At 47.3% G+C, this 22,830-nt stretch overlaps 2 protein-coding genes across 8 annotated transcripts in view; one reads left to right on the plus strand and one right to left on the minus strand.

Moving 5' to 3' along the window:
- adat2 (adenosine deaminase tRNA specific 2) overlaps positions 1–11,154 on the minus strand; it is a 62,814-nt gene extending 51,660 nt beyond the window's left edge. For 3 of the 7 annotated variants that reach the window (XM_038816808.1, XM_038816789.1, XM_038816799.1), the window contains exons 1-2: positions 10,932–11,151; positions 42–146 (exon numbers count right to left, since the gene is read on the minus strand). In XM_038816808.1, the coding sequence (XP_038672736.1) occupies positions 42–146; positions 10,932–11,006 (180 nt within the window). In that variant the 5' untranslated portion in view covers positions 11,007–11,151. Of the gene's footprint in view, positions 1–41; positions 147–298; positions 340–3,852; positions 3,989–10,931 lie in introns of all 7 variants that reach the window. The other 4 variants (XM_038816826.1, XM_038816832.1, XM_038816839.1 and 1 more) reach the window with 4 other exon arrangements.
- Positions 11,155–11,315: 161 nt separating this feature from the next.
- pex3 (peroxisomal biogenesis factor 3) overlaps positions 11,316–22,830 on the plus strand; it is a 34,517-nt gene continuing 23,002 nt past the window's right edge. Inside the window, exons 1-3 of the mRNA XM_038816777.1 lie at positions 11,316–11,672; positions 13,706–13,837; positions 21,528–21,609. Of these exons, the coding sequence (XP_038672705.1) occupies positions 11,600–11,672; positions 13,706–13,837; positions 21,528–21,609 (287 nt within the window). The 5' untranslated portion in view covers positions 11,316–11,599. The remainder of the gene's footprint in view (positions 11,673–13,705; positions 13,838–21,527; positions 21,610–22,830) is intronic.

A 22,830-nucleotide genomic window follows, 5' to 3' on the forward strand; every position in this document is an offset into this window, starting at 1 on the left:
TCCATCCGTTCTGCCACATAATCCTTCCAACGTTAACTTACGTTCTTGGTTTCATTCACCTCGTTCCTCCCCAGTCCCAAAATCTCATTTTGGTAAACCATCAGACACCCAACAGGCACCTCACCGTTCGCCAAAGCTTCTTTCGCCTGAAAAATCAAGCAAACAGAGAATTAGCTAAACCTCAGCCTCTCATTCAATATTCCCCCTGCAGCAACAAGGGCAAGGAAATTGGAAAGCAAACTAGTCAGCAATACTGGCATCTAGTAACTCGATAAAGGGCATAGTAGAAGGAACTTACAGTATTGAAGGCAGTTCTTATCATTCCAACTTCAGGGAGGGCTAAACATCCAAAAAATTTGGTTGGGCAAGAAATAAAATCAAGCATTGGGCAATTTCTCAACATATTTTAAACAATATTTTTCAGCATTATATTGGAAAATTATCAGGTAGGCAGCTTATCCCAAAGGCTACAACTCAAATCCATTTGCGAACTCCACATCCAAAATGTTAATCTACATCGACAGGCCTACTGTGTATTTTTCCAAGATCTTTTATTTCAAACGCCAACACCACCCCCTGGTGACACACAATGGTACCGATACACACAGTACATTTTCCACTTTTCTGAAAATATGTACATTTCCCCTCTCCAACCGTGGGAGTTTGTTTTAATAAATTTCTTCCCAAAGGGGTGGATGAAGACGAATGGCCCTCCAGCACCTCACCCACAGCAACATTCAGGGGGTGGGTGAGGGGGTGCATCCAGTGTAACCTTTGCCAAATTCACATTGGTAAGTTGTCTTGTCTGTTGAATCCACCGTTGCAAGTTTGTGCTAAAGGTGCAAATATTTTGTACATTACAATTCTAACTGGGCAATGCCGCTGTGACCATGTTTCTTCTTTGCAAATGAGACAACCATGGCGTTTTTAAAAAAGAAAACGCCTTAAACTCAATATTTGCACAAAACATTGTTGACGGTAAAAATGCTTCATGGTGTAAACCAAACTGAAGAGCTCAATATTTTATTTCAGTGTGGAGAGCTGAGGTTTTCAAAGAATAAAGCTTTGACAATGTGTAACCAAAATAATTTTATAATAAGGTATACTAAGCTCAGGGAACGACGAGAGACAATCATCCTGCCGAATGCAATAATTATCTATTTATTAGTATCAAAAAGTCAGTATTCAGCAATGGCCAAGATGCCTATGATTGAGTATATTAGTTCTCAGCATCTATAATAATAACTTTTATTATCACCAGTATGAAGTTACTGTGAAAAATCCCTAGTCGCCACATTTCGGCGCCTGTTCGGGTAAGCTGGTATGGGAATTGAACCCATGCTGCTGGCCTTGTTCTGCATCACAAACCAGCTGTCTAGCCCACTGAACTAAACCCATGTCTTGGAAGCTCCCACAACAGGGAGTTCTTACAGCCAAACTGTCTGCTCTGCATTAATACTCTGACTGAGACTGGTGACCCCCTGAAGTATTGTCAAAAATGCAAAAGGCAAAACATATGCATCGTGACAAGATGAAGGAAGGATCTGAGGAAGAGCTTTCTCATGCAGTGAGTGGTAATGAGCTGGAACACTCTGCCTGTAATTTCAAAAGGAACATATGAACATACAGACTAACATCCAAAGTAGGAGCAGGTTAGCTCCCACAACATTCAAGAAGCTCAACACCATTCAGGACAAAGCAGTCTGCTTGATTACTCCTCCTTACACAAACATTCAAACACTCCACTACCGATAAACAGTGGCAGCCGTGTGCACCATCTACAAGATGCACTGCAGAAACTCACCACGGTTCCTTAGACAGCACCTTCCAAACCCTCAAACACTACCATCTAGAAGGATACGAGCAGCAGATACCTGGGAACCCCACCACCAGGAAGTTCCCCTCCAAGATGCACACCATTCTGAATTGGAAATATATTGCCGTTCCTTCACTGTCGCTGGGGCAAAATCCTGGAACTCTCTCCCTACCAGCACTGTGGATGGACCTACATCTCAGTGACTGCAGCGGTTCAAAAAGGCAGCTTACCACCACCTTCTGAAGGGTAACTAGGGATGGGCGATAAGTGCTGGCCTAACCAGCGACGCCCACATCCTGAAAATGATTTCTAAACAAGTAGGCCACCACGTCCCTTGAACCTGCGCTGCCATTTAATAAGATGTGATTGTGGCCTTAACTCCACTCTCCTTCCTACACCCATATGCTTTGATTCCCTTGTCAATCCAGGATCTATCTAATTCAGCTTCAAAAATTATCAATGACCCTGCCTCAACTGCTCTCACGACCGTCCGAGAGAAAATTGGACAAACATATGTCTATAAGTCTATGAGGATAGAGTGGGGGAAGGTGACTGACTGGAGAGTTCTATATAGAGCTGGCATAAACTGAAGAGGCCAAATGGCCTCCACTTGTGCTGTAATGAAATGTTTTAAATCAAAAATGTTTCTTGTTCCCATCCTACTTCAGACCCTATACCAGATTCCTCTTCAATGTTCATTTCAATCACATCCTGAGGAGCATGTGTCTCGGTCAGACTCTGCATTGCTCGTCCAGCATGCCTTGATGTTGCAGTAATAAGTCCAGCATGGCTCACTGCAGCAGGATATCCAGTGAGCTGTAAAATGCCTAAAGACAGCAAACTTCACTGATAGTCTTGCTGGGCGAGGAGGGGCAGGGGGCCAAAGACACATGGGAGCTCCCTGTGGAGGGGAGTATGGCGGAATGATCCCATAGGAAAATAACAAAGAGGTCACAGGACAACATGGAACAAAATGGTCATCTGTTAATCACACATCCTGCCACAGTTACCACGGCAGGGATTCTCCCCTACCCAGCGGGGCGGGGGGTCTCGGCGTGTCGTGAACCACTCCGGCGTCGGGTCGCCCCAAAGGTGCGGAGATTCCGCACCTTTAGGGGCCAAGCCCTCACATTGAGGGGCTAGGCCCGCGCCGGAGTGGTTCCCACTCCGCCGACTGGCGTGAACGGCCTTTGGCACCACGCCAGCCGGGGCCAAAAGGACTTTGCCAGTCGGCGTAAGTCCACGCATGCGCCGGAGTGTCAGCGGCTGCTGACGTCATACCAGTGCATGCGCAGGTGTCACTTCCGCCTCGGCCATGGGGGCACCCCCCGGGGTCAGATCGGCCCACGCCCCCTCCCCCCCAGGACCACGCCCGCGCCGCCAATCAGGTAGGTTGTTTAATCCACGGCGGCGGGAGAGGCATGTCAGCGGCGGGACTTCGGCCTATCGCGGGCCGGAGAATCGCCGCGGGGGGCCTGCCGACCGGCGCGAGGAGCCCGCCGCAATTCCCGCCCCCGCCGAATCTCGGAGGGGCGGAGAATTCGGGACACGCCGGGGGCGGGATTGATGCCGGCCCCGGGCGATTCTCCGACCCCCCCCAGCGAGGGGGGGGGGGGGGGGGGGGGGGGGGGGGGGGGGGGGGGGGGGGGGTCGGAAAATTCCACCCTGCAAGACGATTGTCTTCAAAGCGTTGTGAGCTTGTATTGAAATACTGTGCAGCGTATGTTACTCTGGAATCTGACCTCAGAACATGTAACTGAAGCGCTGACTTTTGATATTTTGCTTTATGTACAATAAGTGCTGTATATCTGGTGGCCTGTCCCTCTCAACAGGTTATACCCCATTCTGCCCTATATATGTACCCTTTTCTTCCTTTACAGAAAGCATTTTGGGCTTATTACTATGATAAAGCAGATTGAGTTTTCCCAGGTTCAGAAAGATAAAGCACAGGCATTAATGACCAGGGGGATCTGAGCAGCTCCAGCTGAGGTGGTTAGATACAGCAGGAAATATACCGCCAGAGAGGGGATAGTCACCTTGATCGGCTTAATCCCTGGACAGGAAGGCTGTCGTCTCTTTGGCCGCTTCCTTTGAGAAGTGGAGAGTTGGCGACAATCATGCTCTTGAACAAAGAGTTGAGTGATGGAGCTTTGGGGCCAGGGTGACCCACCTCTGGAGGATATAAAATAAGAGACACTTTGATTGCGAGAACAGGGCCATGTCTGTAATAATACTCAACTCAGCAAAAGAACAGTTCTGTCGGCACCTCCAATCTTCCAACTTGCATCTCCCAGTGCTTCTACCTGACACCATGGCCGGCAGGGGGAACACAGTGAAAATGGTAAACACCCACAGGCCTCAGCAAGAGATTACTAGCGGTCCCCCAGCGCGATACACAAAAAATACTGCAAAGATACAGGACGTTAAAAAAAAATGGACGCAGGAAGTTACAGGACAATCCCCTATAAAATGGGATGATTGGGCCAAGTTTATGATACATTAACCTGGAACATTAAATTTGCTTCCTCACGCTGCCTGGTGTGTGTGTGCTTCCAGTACTTCTGCTTTTATTTCAGATTTTCAGCTTTTATGGCAAACACAATCCCCCATTCTTTGATCAAACGAAAGAATAGGAGATTGAGTTAAATATGTGTAATGTGCATTCACTGTGTTAATCAAAGCTTAATGATTCATACCTGATCTTTGCTTACTAAGTGTTGAACAACAGGAGGATTTTGAAGGCTGGAGAGAGCATAGTGCAATGCTTCGTAGTTGGTTGGCCTTCCTGCAACACTACATGATGGTGATGCAGATGCTCACGCAAGGGCCTTGGTTGATCGTCCGATTCAGCTGCTAGACAGGCCTCCGCCTCGCTGAATCGGGGAATCTGCACAGCAGGAGTCATGGTGTTTACTTCCGAGGGTTTGACACAAAACACATCAAAGTGCAGGAACAAAGAAGGAAAATCCACAGGTCTTGGCTGCTCCTCCTTGGCACCTGGGGAGTCCTGCCATGCCACTGACTCCACTTTGAGCCGAAAGGCAGGCTTGTGGGATGGACAAACACTGTCTTCTCCCTCAACACTGCACTATTCCAGTAAACATTGATCTAGGAACCATCAAAACAGAAAGCCATGGGGTGCCAGTCAGCTTTTCACCTTGACGTAGAGGTGCCATTTGCAACGGTGCTATTTGTTACTTCAGTCACACCCTGTTCTGTGGAATAGACAGAAGGGATTTTGCCTTTTCCAGGCTGAATCCCACTCACTGCTGTCGACAGTACCTGATACCTCCAACAATGAGTATTTAGTCCTCTGACCAAGGCCTCTAAGCCCAATATGACAGTACGAGGCCATCGCATTCACCCTATCATAGGGGCCTGGTCCTCCAGCCATCACTTCAAAACCCAATAATAAAATAAAGATGAACATCTGGTATCTATTACTACTTCAGGGCATCCCAAAACACTTTACAACTATTGTACAGCAGCCAATTGATACACAGCAAGCTCACACAAACAGCAATGTGTTAAATTACCTGATCATCTGTTTAGTTCTGGAGATGGGATATAGTTCACCAGCCCTTATTCAAAATAATCCATATTATCTTTCATGTCCACCTGAACTGGCAGACAAGGTCTCAGTTTAACACCTCGTCTGAAAGACAGCACCTCCGACAGTGCAGTACTACCTTGGTGCTGCACTGGAGTATCAGCCTGGATTATGGGCTCAAGTCTCTGGAGTGCGACTTCAACCCATAACCTTGTGATACAAGGAAGCAAACCACAAATATTTTACTATGAGGCGAAGCCCCAAGAAATCCTAAAGGATAAATGTTTACAGACACTGGAATAGAATATATAGACCTCCACAATACTACTATCCATCATCCCTTGCTCCGAAAGCATAATCTTACTTTCTCAACTATCACTAATCTCCTCCCAGCACCTTTATCCCCTCCATCCCAACCTGTCTCACCCCTGCACCCCTTCATCAACCCTCCCTCAGTACATTGTACTGCAATCCCTCCTCACCCTCTACTTCACCCCATTACTCACCTTCCATCCACCATTCCCTCCTAACACTACCCCTCCTCGCCCCAAGAATCCCACTCCTGTCACCCCATTATTTCCTCCTTACCCAGGGTGACCAACTCTTAAGAAAAGGTCAAGATGTGGAGATGCTGGCATTGGACTGGGGTGGGCACAGTAAGAAGTCTTACAACACCAGGTTAAAGTCCAACAGGTTTGTTTCAAAACAAACCTGTTGGACTTAACTTGGTGTTGTAAGACTTCTTGCTTAAGAAAAGATACATATGGAACGTGTGACAGAGTGCAGAAGTGAAGGCTGAGGGAGCAAAATGATTGAGGGGTGATAATAAAAGGGGGTGTTCCCCTCACGCACTTGGTGAGGAGCTGTAGCATTTTACATCTTGAAATTATATTGCCTGGCACATTCATTTTTCCAAGATTCATTGAAAATAAGCAGATATTCATTTAAGACTTTAAAATATATAACAGATATCCTCTTCCCACACAAATTGTTTGCTGACATGATTCAGAAGTACTGGAATTTTGATTTATCCATGTGGCCAGGGTTGATGTGCTCATTTTAACTCTGTAACTGTAAGTCAAATCTGGATATTATTTCCAGCTAATATTCAATGCAAACCCAATTCAGTTACGGTCTTCCATGCATACATAATTTGGTTTGATACAGCATTTTGTACATTTCTTACAATTCCCACCATAACCGATCCCAATACAAGAGTGATATTATTGTGAAATTGTGCAGTATATGTTCCTTTATTGTGACCTTTTGTATTTGGTTTGACTTATTACAGATTTGATGGTCATAATTTGCAGATGGCGCCACTGTGTACAGGTTTCTCAAATCCTTGCATGTTCGAAACATCTGATTTAATTTCTCTGGAAGGGATTGCTCAAGAATAACATCCTTAACAGTGATAGTAGAATACAATAGAATATCATATACACCATCAACTGAAGAGTGCCTTGAAGCAGGAAAACCTCATTCCCTTAACTAGGGAATCAAATGTGAGGCCTTTGCTATTCAAGCTCAGGCACCTCGGCAAAAACGAGTGGTCAGACTAAATGATTTTTAAAGATACGAGCTTGTTGTGCTGATGCAAGTGATGAGGCTGCTCGTTATTTCTTCCCTTTAGTGTTCAGGAAGTTGAATGCTTTGAACAATCTGTGATGAAGTACAAGAACAAAGCAGGCCACACTTTCATAATACAATTTACAACTTTTTCTATTGATAACTGTGTCCAACTACATGTTTGATCAGCTGAACGCACTCCAGATCAACAACTCGACCAACTCTGAGATTTTCACTTCACGCTGCCGATGCAGAGAATTGACCACATACTGTCATCACCACAGCATCTCGGTAAACATCTAACTCACAGACTTGCTCTGAATGCATTGCTGGCAACGCGAGTCAAGCAACCAGCTGAGCTTTGGTTTCTCTCCAGAAGGTTATCATGAGCATGTAGAGTGATAAATCTCAAGATAGGCTTCGGTTTTATCAGCTGAAAAAGTCCTTTTCCAGAGAAATCAGAATTTGATCGGCAATGGCCTTAGCAGATTAAAATGATGTTCAGGAAAGTCAAGCGGTATGGGCACACATCAATCTTTGGCAGTGTGTTATATACACAAATTAGGTACATCCTCACCACCTATCACCCCCCACCCCACCCCCCTCCACCACAGGGCCACGATAGGGTCTCTCTTATCCTCACTTTTCACTCCACCAGCATCCACATTGAAAGGATCATCCTTTGCCATCTGCGCCAACTGCAGTAGGATGCCACCACCAAGTACAGCTTCCTCTCACCCTGTCAGCACTCTGCAGGGAGCATTCCCTCTGTGACACTCTGGTACAGTCCTCCATTATCACCAACTCCCCATCTCCTTCCCATGGCACCTTGCCCTGCAATCACAGAAGGTGCAACACCTTCACCTTTACCTCCTCTCTCCTCATTGTCCAAAGCCCCAAACACACCTGTCAGGTTAGGCAGCATTTCACTTCCACCTCCTTCAATTTGCTCCACTGTATTCACTGCTCCCAATGTCATCTCCTCGACAATGGGGAGATTAAACGCAGACTGGGTGACCACTTTGCAAGCAGGTGAACACGAACACCTTTGCTCATGCACAAGCATGACCTTCCTGTCACTGGTCATTTCAACTCAGCATCTTGTTCTCATGGTCACATGCCTATCATTGGCCTACTGCATTACTACAGTGACAATACTTCACCTCCCGATTAGGCACATTACAGCCTTCAGGATTCAACATTGAGTCAAACAACTTTAGACTGTGACCATTCTCCTCCATCTTGACCCACTTTATCATCTTTTTTTGTCCCATCAAAAAAAACACAACTCCACTCACCGCCCCCCCCCCCCCCCCCCCCCAAAATCCAGCCACCTGTCATTTGTTCTTTAATAATAATAATCTTTATTGTCACAAGTAGGCTTACATTAACTCTGCAATGAATTACTGTGAAAATCCCCGAGCCGCCACATTTTGGCACTTGTTCGGGTACACAGAGGGAGAATTCAGAATTTCCAATTCACCTAACAGCACCTTCTTTATTCCTTAATGCTACCATTAACATTCCCTTTGTCTTGTGTCCATGACACCGTTGTCAATCTCTCTTTAGTTCTTATCAATCCCTGACCTTCTATTCTGCTCCATCTTCTCCACACCCCCTATATAATCCATCACATTCCTACCCCTCTTCAGCTCTGAACAGTCATACCTATGTGAACCTTTAACTCTGTTTCTCGTTCTGCAGATGTTTCGAGACCCAGCGAATTTATCCAGCATTTTCAGTTTTAATGCAGTATGCTTATTCAGTGTAAGATTGCTGCTACCAGTGATAGTCCCAACCCTGAAGTGATTTCTCCCTAAACACGCATGACCCGTTAACATTTTTTTGGTGGGATGGATGGCCCAAGGAAAGGAAGACTGAGGTCAGGAAATCTTGAGAGAGGGGCCATTTTGAATTTGATCCAAAGCTAGCAATTTCTGAACAGGGCTTGCCCCTGGTGGCTGACCGTGGATTTGGGGTAATTTATACTCCACTTGCCACCAATAACTGAGACAGCAGGAGACTGTAGTGTTTCAAAACATGCAAGATGCTCAAAGCCTTGTCGGATGAAAGCAGCAGTTCCAGAATTGTATTTCTTCAGAGTTACGATACTCAATGAAATGTGCCCAAAATGGTTGATGACAAAAACTATGCAAGAAGACGTTTTAAATTGGTTAGGAGATCCCTTGGTGTCATCAGAGCCGTCCTTTAGCTCCCCCCCTCTCCCCCACCCCGCTCCAGCCACCACCTTTCAGCCTCTACAGACCTTGTTGCCACTATTATCTGGCTGGGACCTGCTCTGCCTGTGGAGGTCAATCAAGCTGTCTCCACTTCTTCTCTCCTGGCAGAAGCCTCTAGCCCAGTGTGCCTGCGCCCCAGTGACAAAATTCCCAAGACAGCTGGAAGAAGAGACTCCGACATTGCTACCCTGAACACCAGATCGTTACAGTTTGTCAACAGCACCAGTCTGAGGGATACAAATAGGGACAGGGGACAAACTGAGCCTCAGTGTCACAACACGTGTAAATGTTGGATAATCCCATAAAATATGGAACTATTAGTCACCCTTATCCACCCTTCCTTCCCCCCAACTTGCCAACTGGTGCCCTCCTTCTTGCCCACACTATCCTCTCCCCTTACCACACCCCTCCTTCCCAATTCCTCCCTCTGCGGTCCTTCTTTTCTCTCCCTTCACAGTCCTCTTTCCCAACTCCTCCCTCTGCATACACCTTCCCTTCTATACTGTCCCTCCCCACCACATTGCCATGCCCCATACCCTCCACATCGCCATGCCCCATATCCTCCACATCGCCATGCCCCATATCCTCCACGTCGCCATGCCCCATACCCTCCACGTCGCCATGCCCCATACCCTCCACATCGCCATGCCCCATACCCACGTCGCTATGCCCCATACCCTCCACATCGCCATGCCCCATACCCTCCACATCAGCATGCCCCATACCGACCACATCAGCATGCCCCATACCCTCCACATCACCATGCCCCATACCCTCCACATCACCATGCCCCATACCGACCACATCGCCATGCCCCATACCCTCCACATCGCCATGCCCCATACCCTCCACATCGCCATGCCCCATACCCTCCACATCACCATGCCCCATACCCACATCGCCATGCCCCATACCCTCCACATCGCCATGCCCCATACCCTCCACATCACCATGCCCCATACCCACCACATCAGCATGCCCCATACCCTCCACATCAGCATGCCCCATACCCTCCACATCGCCATGCCCCATACCCTCCACATCGCTACGCCCCATACCCTGCACATCGCCATGCCCCATACCCACATCGCCATGCCCCATACCCTCCACATCGCCATGCCCCATACCCTCCACATCGCCATGCCCCATACCCTCCACATCAGCATGCCCCATACCCTCCACATCAGCAGGCCCCATACCCTCCACATCAGCATGCCCCATACCCTCCACATCAGCATGCCCCATACCCTCCACATCAGCATGCCCCATACCCTCCACATCAGCATGCCCCATACCCTCCACATCAGCAGGCCCCATACCCTCCACATCAGCAGGCCCCATACCCTCCACATCAGCAGGCCCCATACCCTCCTCCACATAACCATGCCCCATACCCTCCTCCCGTTTGCCCGATATCCCCCTGCCCCTCCATATATCACCCTCCCCCCCTTCATCTTCCCGTCCTTGTGCACCTTCCTCCATATCCTCTTTTTTCCCACCACTCCCGCTACACATCCCCTTTCCCATCCACTCTATTCCCACTTTCCTCCTCTGCACCTCACCTCTACATGGACCATCCCACTCTCTTCCCCCAGCTCCTCCACATCACCCTTTCCCACAGAAACACAGAATGGACAATGCAGAAGGAGTCCATCCGGCCCATCGGGTCTACACGGGCCCTTGGGAAAGGGCACCCTAGCCCAGACCGCCACCCTACCCTGGTAACCCCCTTGGTCCAGCGTCTTCCCCCCCTCACCGTGCCCAGCGCTATCTCCATCCAGCGCTCCTGTTCCTCTCGCTCGGGCGGCCGGAATCTCCCTCCTTCCTCCATTGGGGTGGCTGCTCCGGGTGATTGGGGGAGGGGGTTAGCCGCCCGGACCCATTTCCGGGACGGACCTTCCTGTCCGGGGAGAAACCATGTCACCGCCCCGGCCGCCCGAGTTTCACATCAATCCTCACACGAGGAGAATCTCCTTCCCGATCCGGTGACTGCGCAGGGACTGGGGGCGAAGCGGCGGGTGTTTATTTGTGCTGGGTTTGGGGGCCGGAACTATCCGCCCCGGGAGCTGGTTGCTGTGGGGACGGGGGAGGGGAAACAGCGACACACCGGGGGTGGCGGCAAAACCCGGAGCCGGATCGGGCGGCTCAGGCGGTAAATCCGGATTGGGGGAACCAGCAATCCGGTTCAGACAGCCCGACACCCGGGGGCGGGGACAGACTCCATTCCTCCCCCGGAGCCGGGGGGTCGGATAGGGCCCGCCGGCGGCCGGAGCCGCCCGATCCGGATCCCCAGCGGTGGGCGGGAAGAGGCGGCGCCGGATTGAGCCCGGATCCGGAGTCGGGGCCTCGGTACTCAGGCCTCGTTCTGCGCGCGGCTCGGGCGTCCCTCCTCCCAGCCTCACCTCAGACAGGCGGCCGGCCGAGATGCTGCGGTCCGTCTGGAGCTTCCTCAAGCGGCACAAGAGGAAATTCCTCTTCACTGGAGCCTTCCTGGGAGGTAAAGTCACCGCCACCCACACCCATCCTAAAGAAAATTAGGATTCCCGCAGCCGGCAATGTTTTCACGTTCAAATCTTATTATCGTCGTTGTTGTTTGTGGCCCGGGTTTTCATTTAAATATCACCTTCCCCATCCTCTGGACATCATACCCGCAGCAAGTCATCATTTCAAGTGCTGTGGTGCAGGGAAGGCGGCAGCCAATTTGCGCGTAGCAAGCTCCCGCCGCAGCGCCATGGAGACCCGGGCCATTCCCTCTTTGTGATGTTGATTGAGGGATGGATCCCGGCCCAGGAGATCGGGGAGACCGCCTCCCCCCTTGCTCTTCACCGTCCATTGACTCTGTCTACACCTCCCGCTGCCTTGGGAAAGCGGGCAGCGTAACCAAAGACCCCTCCCACCCAGGTTATTCTCTCTTCCATCGGGCAGGAGATACAAAAAGTCTGAGGACATGCACTAAAGGGTGGCACGGCAGCACAGTGGTTAGCACTGTTGCTTCACAACGCCAGGGTTCCAGGTTCGATTCCCGGCTTGGGTCACTGGTCAGATTCTGCACGTTCTCCCTGTGACTGCGTGGATTTCCTCCCACATGTCCCAAAAGATGCGCCTGTTGGGTGAATTGGACATTCTGAATTCCACCAAAGCAGATAGTGAAATTTGAATTCAAAACAAAAAATTGTCATCTAATGATGACGCATGAAACCATTTTTGTAAATGTCCTTTAGGGGAGGAAATCTGCCATCTTTACCTTGTCTTGCCTACATCTGACTCCATACCCACAGAAATGCGGTTGACTCTTAAATGCCCTCTGAAATGGGCTAGCAATCCACTCATTTCAAGGGCAGTTAGGGATGTGCAATAAATGCTGGCCCAGCCAACGGTCCTTACACCCAATGAATAAAAAAACTGATTATTCTGAATTATGTCTCCCCTTAAACTTCTTCCCTCTGAGGAGAATAATCTTAATCTCTCAAAAGCTGTCGAAATGAGCAATTGAGCGTCACCAGAAATGTGAGGATACTGTCAAATCAGGATTTTGTTATTTGCATTTTCATAAGATTCGCGATGCCCAACTACCACGGTGACATCGTGCATACCAGCCAATGCCACATGGTTACTCTGGCTCAGGACAGGGCCGTGGCAGCCAAACTGACCCCTCCTGTCATGGGGCCTATCAGCACTGGACCCAATAACTACTGAATTACCAGAACTGAGGGAGTGCTGCTTCGTCAAAGGTGCCATCTATCTGATGAGATGTAAATCTGAGGCCTTGTCTGCCTCTCTCTGGAAATAAAGAACCCCCAACTACTATTTCTAAATATTCTGTCAGATCAAGCAGCATTGGAAAGATTGGTTGATATTTTGGATACGGCAAAAGTGCCATGAGAAAAAACCTTTGTCGCAGCGAGTGGTTACGTTCTGGAATGCACTGCCTGAGAGTACGGTGGAGTCAGGTTAAATCGAGCCACTCAAGAGGGACTTCGACATTTGTTTCTTTTCAAATAATGTGTAGGGTTATGGGGAGAAGTCAGGAGAATGGCACAAGGTGAAATGCTCATTCAGAGAGCCAGTGTAGCTACCGTGGGTCAAATAGCTTCCTCCTGCATTGTAACAATTCTGAGGTACAGTCAGGCTAGAGAATTGCATTTGTTATAAGATTGTCAGAAGCAAATGGGTGAAGAATTCTAAGTGGTCGAGGGCAGATATCCTCTTTTAACACAGAATGAAGAATTGACTCTTTGCATCAAAACCAGTGTTCATTCTTTTAATATCTTTAATGCAGTAAAATATTCCCAAGGACTTAAATCCGCAATTGGCTCAGAAATCTATTGTGTAGCCATGTGTTGCTGTCTTGTGGATTTTTAGTGGCCAGTGAATCAAAACAGGACATCCCAGGGTGCTTTAGAGCCAATTTAAGTACGGGTGTTTTTAAAATGCAGTTGCTATTGTAATGTAGTTTTTAAATGATGTAAAAACAAATTTTTTGGAACAAGGTGGTGTAACCAGATTTGCATTGATTTGGTTCACTCCTAGGTGTGTACTTGCTAGGGAAATATGCTCAAAAGAAGATCCGGGATCTACAGGAGCAAGAAGCGGCTGAGTACATTGCACAAGCACGACGGCAGTACCATTTTGAAAGTAACCAGCGGACCTGCAACATGACGGGTAAAAACACCTCTGTCACTGTTAGAAAACTGTTCTTTCTGCCTGAAGGGGTAGGTGATGACTCTGCATTCCCGAATAGTCCAAAGCAACTGTGGCTGAAAAGAAAATCTCACAGCCCCCTAGTGGGGTGACATTGCGGGGGCGTATGTTCCAAATCTACATCCAGATAATCTCCAAGTGACCTTTTATCGTTGGTGGCCCAAGTGGAGAAATAAAGCACTATTCCATTCCAGGAACCTGATAGCCACTTGAAACGCTCTAACATTAGGCAAAAGGCAGGTTGGATGCAGATTAAAGATCCTGCTATTTAACATAATTGTCCCCCCACTATACAGTGTACACAAGCTCGCCCCTGGGGAAACTCCCCTTGCATAAGCTTATTTACACATTGGTAGCACCTGCATTAGAATTGTATCGTGCAACTACCAGAATGATAGAAGATGAACATGATAAACTTTGTGTTTTTTCAGCCTAGTTATTCCTATACTTTCCGTGTCCAGGCTTGGGAACTGCCGGGTTATTTGGGGATATTAATGGTTAAAGCCAGACGGTTTAACAACACACTGTCCAGTTAGGTTTGCCTCAGCCAGCTGGTCTGCGCTTTACAGGGCTACCCAGAGCCATGTGTGAAGACCCTTGTTCCAGATGTGTATGTATTACAGTCAGGTGATGCACCGTTTTATCAGGACAAGTGATCATAATAAGTAGGAGTTGGCCATTCAGCCCATCGAGTCTGCTCTGCCATTTACTAAGATCCGGGCTGATCTGATTCCACTTTCCTGCCTCACCCCCATAATGGGATGAGTGTCACTGGCAAGGTCATTAATGAATCAGCCTTGAGTATATTCAATGACCCAACTTCTTTGTGAAGAGAATTTCAAAGACTAATGACCTTCGGAGAGAAACAATTCCTCCTCACCTTTGTCTTAAATGGGAGACCCCTTATTTTGTAACTGTGCCCTCCCCAAGTTTTAGGTTCCCCCCCCCCCCCCCCCCGAAGAGGAAACACTCTCTTAACTTGTAAAACCCCCTTAGAATCTTCTCTGTGTCAATAAGATCACCTCTCATTATTCTAAACTCCAATGGGTTTAGTCCCAACTTGCTCAATGGGGAGGCAGTGGCGTAGTGGTACTGTCCCTGGACTAGTAATCCAGAGACCGTGAGTAATACTCTGGGGACCTGGGTTCGAATCCCACCATGGCAGATGGTGGATTTGGAGTTCAATTAAAAATCTGGAATTAAAAGTCTAATGATGACCATGAAACCCAGCCAGCAACACCCACATCCCATGAACGAATAGAGGAAAAAAACATTTCCTCGTAGGACAAACCCCTCAAACAGCAGAAATACATTTAATACAATATTTATTATCCTGCTGAGGTGGATGTGTACCTCTTTAATAACAATAACTTTGTGTGTTAAATTAAACAAACTTTTGGGGAAATGGTGGCATAGTGGTATTGTCACGGGACTAGTAATCCAGAGACCCAGGGTAATGCTGTTGGGACCTGGGTTTGAACCCCATTATGACATATGATGCAATTCATTAAAAATCTGGAATTAAAAGTCTTAACGATGATCATATAACCATTGTCGATTGTCGTAAAAACCCATCTGATTCACTAATAATTTTAGGGAAGGAAATCTGCCATCCTTACCTGGTCTGTCCTACATGTGACTTCAGACACACAGCAATGTGGTTGACTCTTAGCTGTTTTCTGAAATTGTCTAGCAAGCCACTCAGTTCAAAGGCAATTAGGGATCAGTAATAAATGTTGCCCAGCCAACTACGCCCACATCCATTGGATGAATTTTTTTTTATTGTTCTGAAGAATCATACAGACTCGAACTGTTAGCCAGAATTCTCCGGCCATTTGGTGGTGGATTCTCTGGTCCTGCCAGCATTGCTTCCCCGACGGTGCGTTTCCCGGCAGCGTGGGGTGGCTTCAGTGGGATATCACATTGACAAGCGGCTGGAAGAGAGAATCCCCGTCAGCAAACGGCACACCAAATTATCCGTCCTCGCTAGCAGAGGTTGCTTGGAAGATTTGCAACAGGGAATCCAGTCCCTCAACTCTGTTTCCTCTCCATAGATACTACCAAACCTGCTGAGTTCTCCAGCTTTTTCTGTTTTTATTGAAATGTTGTTTGGTAAGGGAACCTTGCAGGTTGAAATGTACTTGTTAATTTCAGGCTGCAGCTCAGAAGCAGCTCTAAAATGGCCGAGCAATCCATTCATTTCTGGGATTATGAGGTATGGGAAACAAATGCTGGCCTTGCCAGTGACCATAAGACATAGGAGCAGAATTAGGCCACTTGGCCCATCGAGTCTGCTCTGCCGTTCAATCATGGCTGATATTTTCTCATCCCCATTCTCCTGCCTTATCCTCATAACCTCTGATCCCCTTATTGATCAAAAACCTATCTATCTCTGTCTTAAAGACACTCAGTGATTTCGCCTCCACAATCTTCTGTAGCAAAGAGTTCCACAGATTCACCACCCTCTGGCTGAAGAAATTCCTCCTCATCTCTGTTTTAAAGGATCGTCTCTTTAGTCTGAGATTGTGTCTCTGCTTCTAGTTTTTCCTACAAGTAGAAACATCCTCTCCACATCCACTCTAGCCAGGCAGTATCCTGTAAGTTTCAATAAGATCCCCGCTCATCCTTCAAATCTCCAACGAGTACTTACCCAGAGTCCTCAACCATTCCTCATGCGACAAGCTTTTCATTCCAGGGATCATTCTTGTGAACCTCCTCTGGACCCTTTCCAAGGCCAGCACATCCTTTGTTAGATACAGGGCCCAAAACTCCTCACAATACTCCAAATGGGGTCTGACCAGAGCCTTATACAGCCTCAGAAGTACATCCCTGCTCTTGTATTCTAGCCCTCTCGACATGAATGCTAACATTGCATTTGCCTTCTTAACTGCCAACTGAACCTGCACGTTAACCTTAAGAGAATCGTGAACAAGGACCCCAAGTCCCTTTGTGCTTCTGATTTCCTAAGCATTTCCCTATTAAGAAAATAGTCTATGCCTAAACTTCTCCTTCCAAAGTGTATAACCTCACACTTTTCCACATTGTATTCCATTTGCCACTTCATTGCCCACTCTCCAAGTCCTTCTGCAGCCCCCTTGCTTCCTCAATACTACCTGTCCCTTGACAGTTCTTTGTATCATCTGCAAACTTAGCAACAGTGCCTTCCGTTCCTTCTTCCAGATCATTAATGTATATTGTGAGATGTTGTGATCCCAGCACAGACCCCTGAGGCACACCACTAGTCACCGGCTGCCATCCTGAAAAAGACCCCTTTATTCCCACTCTCTGCCTTCTGCCAGTCAGCCAATCCTCTATCCATGCCAGGATCTTACCCTTAACACCATGGGCTCTTAACCTATTTAACAGTCTCCTGTGCGGCACCTTGTCAAAGGCCTTCTGGAAATTTAAATAATTCACGTCCACTGGTTCTCCTTTGTCTAATTTCCTTGTTACTTCCTCAAAGAACTCTAACAGGTTTGTCAGACACGACCTCCCTTTGACAAAGCCGTGCTGACTCAGTCCTATTTTACCATGCACTTCCAAGTACTCCGCAATCTCATCTTTAATAATAGACTATAAAATCTGACCAATGACCCAAGTCAGGCTCACTGGCCCATAATTTCCCATCTTCTGCCTCCCTCCCTTCTTAAACAGTGGTGTTACATTAGCCACTTTCCAGTCCTCTGGGACCCTTCCTGTCTCCAGTGATTCCTGAAAGATCATCACCAATGCATCCACAATCTCCTCAGGTATCTCTTTTAGAACCCTTGGGTTTTGTCCATCTGGTCCAGGTGATTTATCCACATTCAGACCTTTCAGTTTCCCCAGAACCTTCTCCTTAGTGATGGCGACTCCACTCACCTCTGCCCCCTGAAGGAGCGGCAGGTGGCGCAGTGGATAGCACTGGGACTGCAGCGCTAAGGACCCAGGTTCGAATCCCGTCCTGGGTCACTGTCCATGTGGAGCCTGCACATTCTCCCCATGTCTGCGTGGGCTTCACCCCCACAACCCAAAGATGTGCAGGTTAGGTGGATTGGCCACGCTAAATTGCCCCTTAATTTGGAAAAAAAAATAATTGGATACTCTAAATTTATTTAAAAAAAACTCTGCCCCCTGGTTCTCCTGGAGCTCTGGCATCCCACTGGTGTCTTCCACCGTGAAGACTGATACAAAGTAACTATTCAGTTCGTCTGCCATTTCTTTGTTTCCTATTATTACTTCTCCAGCCTCATTTTTCAGTGGTCCAATCTCTATTTTTGCCTCTCTCTTACCTTTTATATATTGAAAAAAACTCTTGCTATCTTCTTTTATGTTGCTAGCTAACTTACCCTCAAATTTCATCTTTGCCCCCTTATTGCTTTTTTAGTTTTCTTAAACTTGCCTTTAAAGGCTTCCCAATCCTCTGGCTTCCCACTAATCCTCGCCACTTTGTATGCTTTTTCTTTTGCTTTTATGCTGTCCTTGACTTTCCTTGTCAGCCATGAATGCCTCGTCCTCCCTTTATCATATTTCATCCTCCTTGGGATGAATTTCTGTTGTGCCTCCCGAATAACCCCAGCTGTTCCACTGTCTTCCCTGCCAAGCTCCTTTTCCAATCAACTCTGCCCAGCTCCTCCCTCATGTCTTAAGAATAATAATAATAAACTTTATTGTCACAAGTGGGCTTACATTAACACTGCAATGAAGTTACTGTGAAAATCCCCTAGTCGCCACATTCCGGCGCCTGTTCGGGTTCACGGAGGGAGAATTCAGAATGTCCAAATTACCTAACAGCATGTTTTTAGGGACTTGTGGGAGGAAACCGGAGCACCCGGAGGAAACCCACGCAGACACGGGGAGAACATGCAGACTGCACACGGAGAGCGATCCAGTGACAGGATTCAAACCCGGGTCCACAGCGCCGCAGGCTGCAGTGCTAACCACTGTGCCACGTGCTACAAAATGTCTTTGTAGTTACCCTTATTTAATTGTAAAACCATTACATCTGATTGCAGCTTCTCCCTCTCAAACTGCAGGGTAAATTCTATCATATTGTGGTCACTGCTCCCTAAGGGTTCCTTCACCTTAAGTTCCCTAATCAAGTCTCCCTCATTACACACCATCAAATCCAGAATTGCCTGTTCCCTAGTAGGCTCTGTCCCAAGCTGCTCCAAAAAAACATCTTGTAGACATTACACAAATTCATTCCCTTGGGTTCCACTACCAACCTGATTTTCCCAGTCCACCTGCATGTTGGAGTCCCCCATGATTAACCATTAACTGTATAAAAGATACAAAAGAACAGAAAAGTTAAACAGTTCACACCTGGCACCGAGGGGCGACAGGCACGGTGACGTCTGCCAGTTACAACCGGGTACAGCAAACATAACAATCAAATATCCTCAAACGAACGAGAGAACAATATAATAATAATCGCTTATTGTCACAAGTAGGCTTCAATGAAGTTACTGTGAAAAGCCCCTAGTCGCCACATTCAGTCGCCTGTTCGGGGAGGCCGGTACGAGAATTGAACCCGCGCTGCTGGCATTGTTCTGCATTACAAACCAGCTGTTTAGCCCAGTGTGCTAAACCAGCCCCTAAGTGAAAATATTTACAACTGGTGGCAAGTCCAACATTCAGCCCCTCCCCCAACCCATGCTCCTTGACAAAGTAATTTGCCTCCTCCGGTGTTCCAAAATAATATTCCTGGTCCTCAAAAGTTACCCAAAGTTTGGCAGGGTACAGACCCCAAAGCAGATCGTGCGCAATAAGTGTCGGCTGGGCCTTATTATATGACGTTCACATCCCATGGATTTTTTAATAGTAATAATCGAATAATAATCTTTATTGTCACAAGTAGGCTTACATCAACACTGCAATGAAGTCACTGTGAAAAACCCGTAGTCACCACACTCCGGCGCCTGTTCGGGTACACTGAAGGAGAATTCAGAATGTCCAATTCACCTAACAAGCACGACCTTCGGGACTTGTGGGAGGAAACCTGAGCACCCGGAGGAAACCCACACAGACACTGGGAGAACGTGCAGACTCTGCACAGACAGTGATCCAAGCCGGGAATCGAACTCAGGTCCCTGTGCTACCGTGTCATCCATTGTGCAACTTTTTGTTAACCGATTGATAACCAACAGAAGTAAAATTGTTCCATTCAATAACAAAGTCAGATAACATAGAATTATCAATCTCAGCAATGGCTCAGTGTGTTTATCTGCTGAGTAGCCAATCAGTGCAGATCAGAAAGATCAGCGGACTGATCCCCCTGATTTGCTGAATGAACTTGTTTCTGGCTTGTAGAGGTTTGCAATATTCCTGGCTCAATGAGGGCAGAATCACCCAGGGCTCATGCTCCTCGAACCACAGTAACATAGAATGGCGTCACACAGAAGGATGCCATTCGGCCCATCAAATCTGCACCAGTGTTTTTGAAGAACCAGCTAGTGATACAAATAATCGCTTGGTATCACAGAACATGAATATTGCTAAAAAGAGAGACGGGGTGCTGAACTTTTCGCCTTGGCATCATCACGGCAAATGCAAGAATATCAAATTTCAGACAGTCTCAATGTTGCTGGAGGAATAAAGATGCTGATTGGTTGGCAAGTTGATTGACTGGCTGAGGGATTACTAAGGCACAGGCAGTGGGGAACTGTAGGCTTTCCAAGCTCTCGGGTACTGGCAACGCCTTGGCCAGTGAGAGTTGACTTGCCAATCAACAGCATCCTCTTCACATGTCCTGATGAATGCAGGATGAAAAAGTTCAGCAACATGTAAGCAGTAAATAATCCAGTTAGTCTCACTTGCTCTGTTCTTTCCCCATATCCCTGAAATTGTTTCTCCCTCAAACAGTTATCCAGTTCCCTTTTGAAAGCTCTGGATGACAATTCATTGGGCTCAGTTGGGAAGTGCAGTTGTGGGACTTGGATGGAATTGGATTTGACTACGACACCCCCTTCCCCCTCTTTAGCCCCAAGTCCATGTGGTCAGATAGCCCATCAGCAAACCTTGTCAGGCCCACTTGGGTCAGCTATCAGGAGATTGCCAGCAACTGGCAAAGGGCTAAAAACTTCCAGAGGTGAGGGGAAGAATTGTTTTTAAAATTAGTTTTGAGGACATGAGCATCACTGGCAAGATTGGCATTTATAGCTCTTGCAAAAATGGTGGCAGACCTCCTCGAACCACTGCAGTCCCTGTGGTCGTAAACCGGGGTGTATATATAAAATAATGGAAACATCTCTGCCTACCTTATACAATGCAAATTGTCGATATGTCTGTGATACCTCAAATTCCATGACAGCTCAGTTTTTGAGTTAACAATGCAAGCCCTTTAATGCTTTCTGCTCCCTTCCTCTTCTCACTTATTGATCTCACTACCTCATACACTGTCTATGCCTTCAAGGTGGCTTGATGAAGCGGTAACCGCTTAAAACTGTATTAAAAAAACAACAGAATGGAGATACGATCGTTCGTCATGTCGAACATGCATAATTTCTCTGATCATCGGCACTACTGAACTTCATTATTCTCTAAGTAAGCGTTCTGTGATAATTTACTGTCTTTGCCCTTCATGCATGGTCAGGACTTGCAGCGAGAAGACCCGACTGAGTGACAAAGCCTCCGATCAGCTCCTCATGCTTGTCTGTCTTTGTATTCCCAGTGCTGTCGATGCTGCCGACCCTGAGGGAAGCAATCATGCAGCAGCTGAATTCAGAGAGCCTCACTGGCCTGCTGAAAAACAGGTAATGCAAGGAATAGAGCAAAGAGCTTCCTGTGAGTAATGACTGCTCCTTTAACACTAATGGCAATGCTTGTGCACAAGAGGCATTCTTGAACCGGTCGAGTACACTGGTCGATGCTACTCGGGTAGTCCACAACAGGTTTCCATCTTGCAGACAGATGTACAAGCATTGGAACTGGTGCAGACAAGAGCAGCCAGAAAGTGCAGAGTAGCCGGCTGCAAATAAAAATGAGACAAATCTAACCTTGTACAGTTAAGCAGGAAGCTTAGAACATAGAACGATACAGCGCAGTACAGGCCCTTCGGCCCTCGATGTTGCACCGACATGGAAAAAAAAACTAAAGGCCATCTAACCTACACTATGCCCTTATCATCCATATGCTTATCCAATAAATTTTTAAATTCCCTCAATGTTGGCGAGTTCACTACTGTTGCAGGTAGGGCATTCCACGGCCTCACCACTCTTTGCGTAAAAAACCCACCTCTGACCTCTGTCCTATATCTATTACCCCTCAATTTAAGGCTATGTCCCCTCGTGCTAGCCACCTCCATCCGCGGGAGAAGGCTCTCGCTGTCCACCCTATCTAACCCTCTGATCATTTTGTATGCCTCTATTAAGTCACCTCTTAACCTTCTTCTCTCTAACGAAAACAACCTCAAGTCCATCAGCCTTTCCTCATAAGATTTTCCCTCCATACCAGGCAACATCCTGGTAAATCTCCTCTGCACCCGTTCCAAAGCTTCCACGTCCTTCCTATAATGAGGCGACCAGATACTCCAAATGCGGCCGTACTAGAGTTTTGTACAACTGCAACACGACCTCATGGCTCCGGAACTCAATCCCTCTACCAATAAAGGCCAACACACCATAGGCCTTCTTCACAACCCTATCAACCTGGGTGGCAACTTTCAGGGATCTATGTACATGGACACCGAGATCCCTCTGCTCATCCACACTACCAAGAATTTTACCATTAGCCAAATATTCCGCATTCCTGTTATTCTTTCCAAAGTGAATCACCTCACACTTCTCCACATTAAACTCCATTTGCCACCTCTCAGCCCAGCTCTGCAGCTTATCTATGTCCCTCTGTAACCTGCAACATCCTTCCGCACTGTCTACAACTCCACCGACTTTAGTGTCGTCTGCAAATTTACTCACCCATCCTTCTGCGCCCTCCTCTAGGTCATTTATAAAAATGACAAACAGCAACGGCCCCAG

The sequence above is a fragment of the Scyliorhinus canicula genome, chromosome 1 (genome assembly GCF_902713615.1).
Source record: "Scyliorhinus canicula chromosome 1, sScyCan1.1, whole genome shotgun sequence".
Lineage (NCBI taxonomy): Eukaryota > Metazoa > Chordata > Chondrichthyes > Carcharhiniformes > Scyliorhinidae > Scyliorhinus > Scyliorhinus canicula.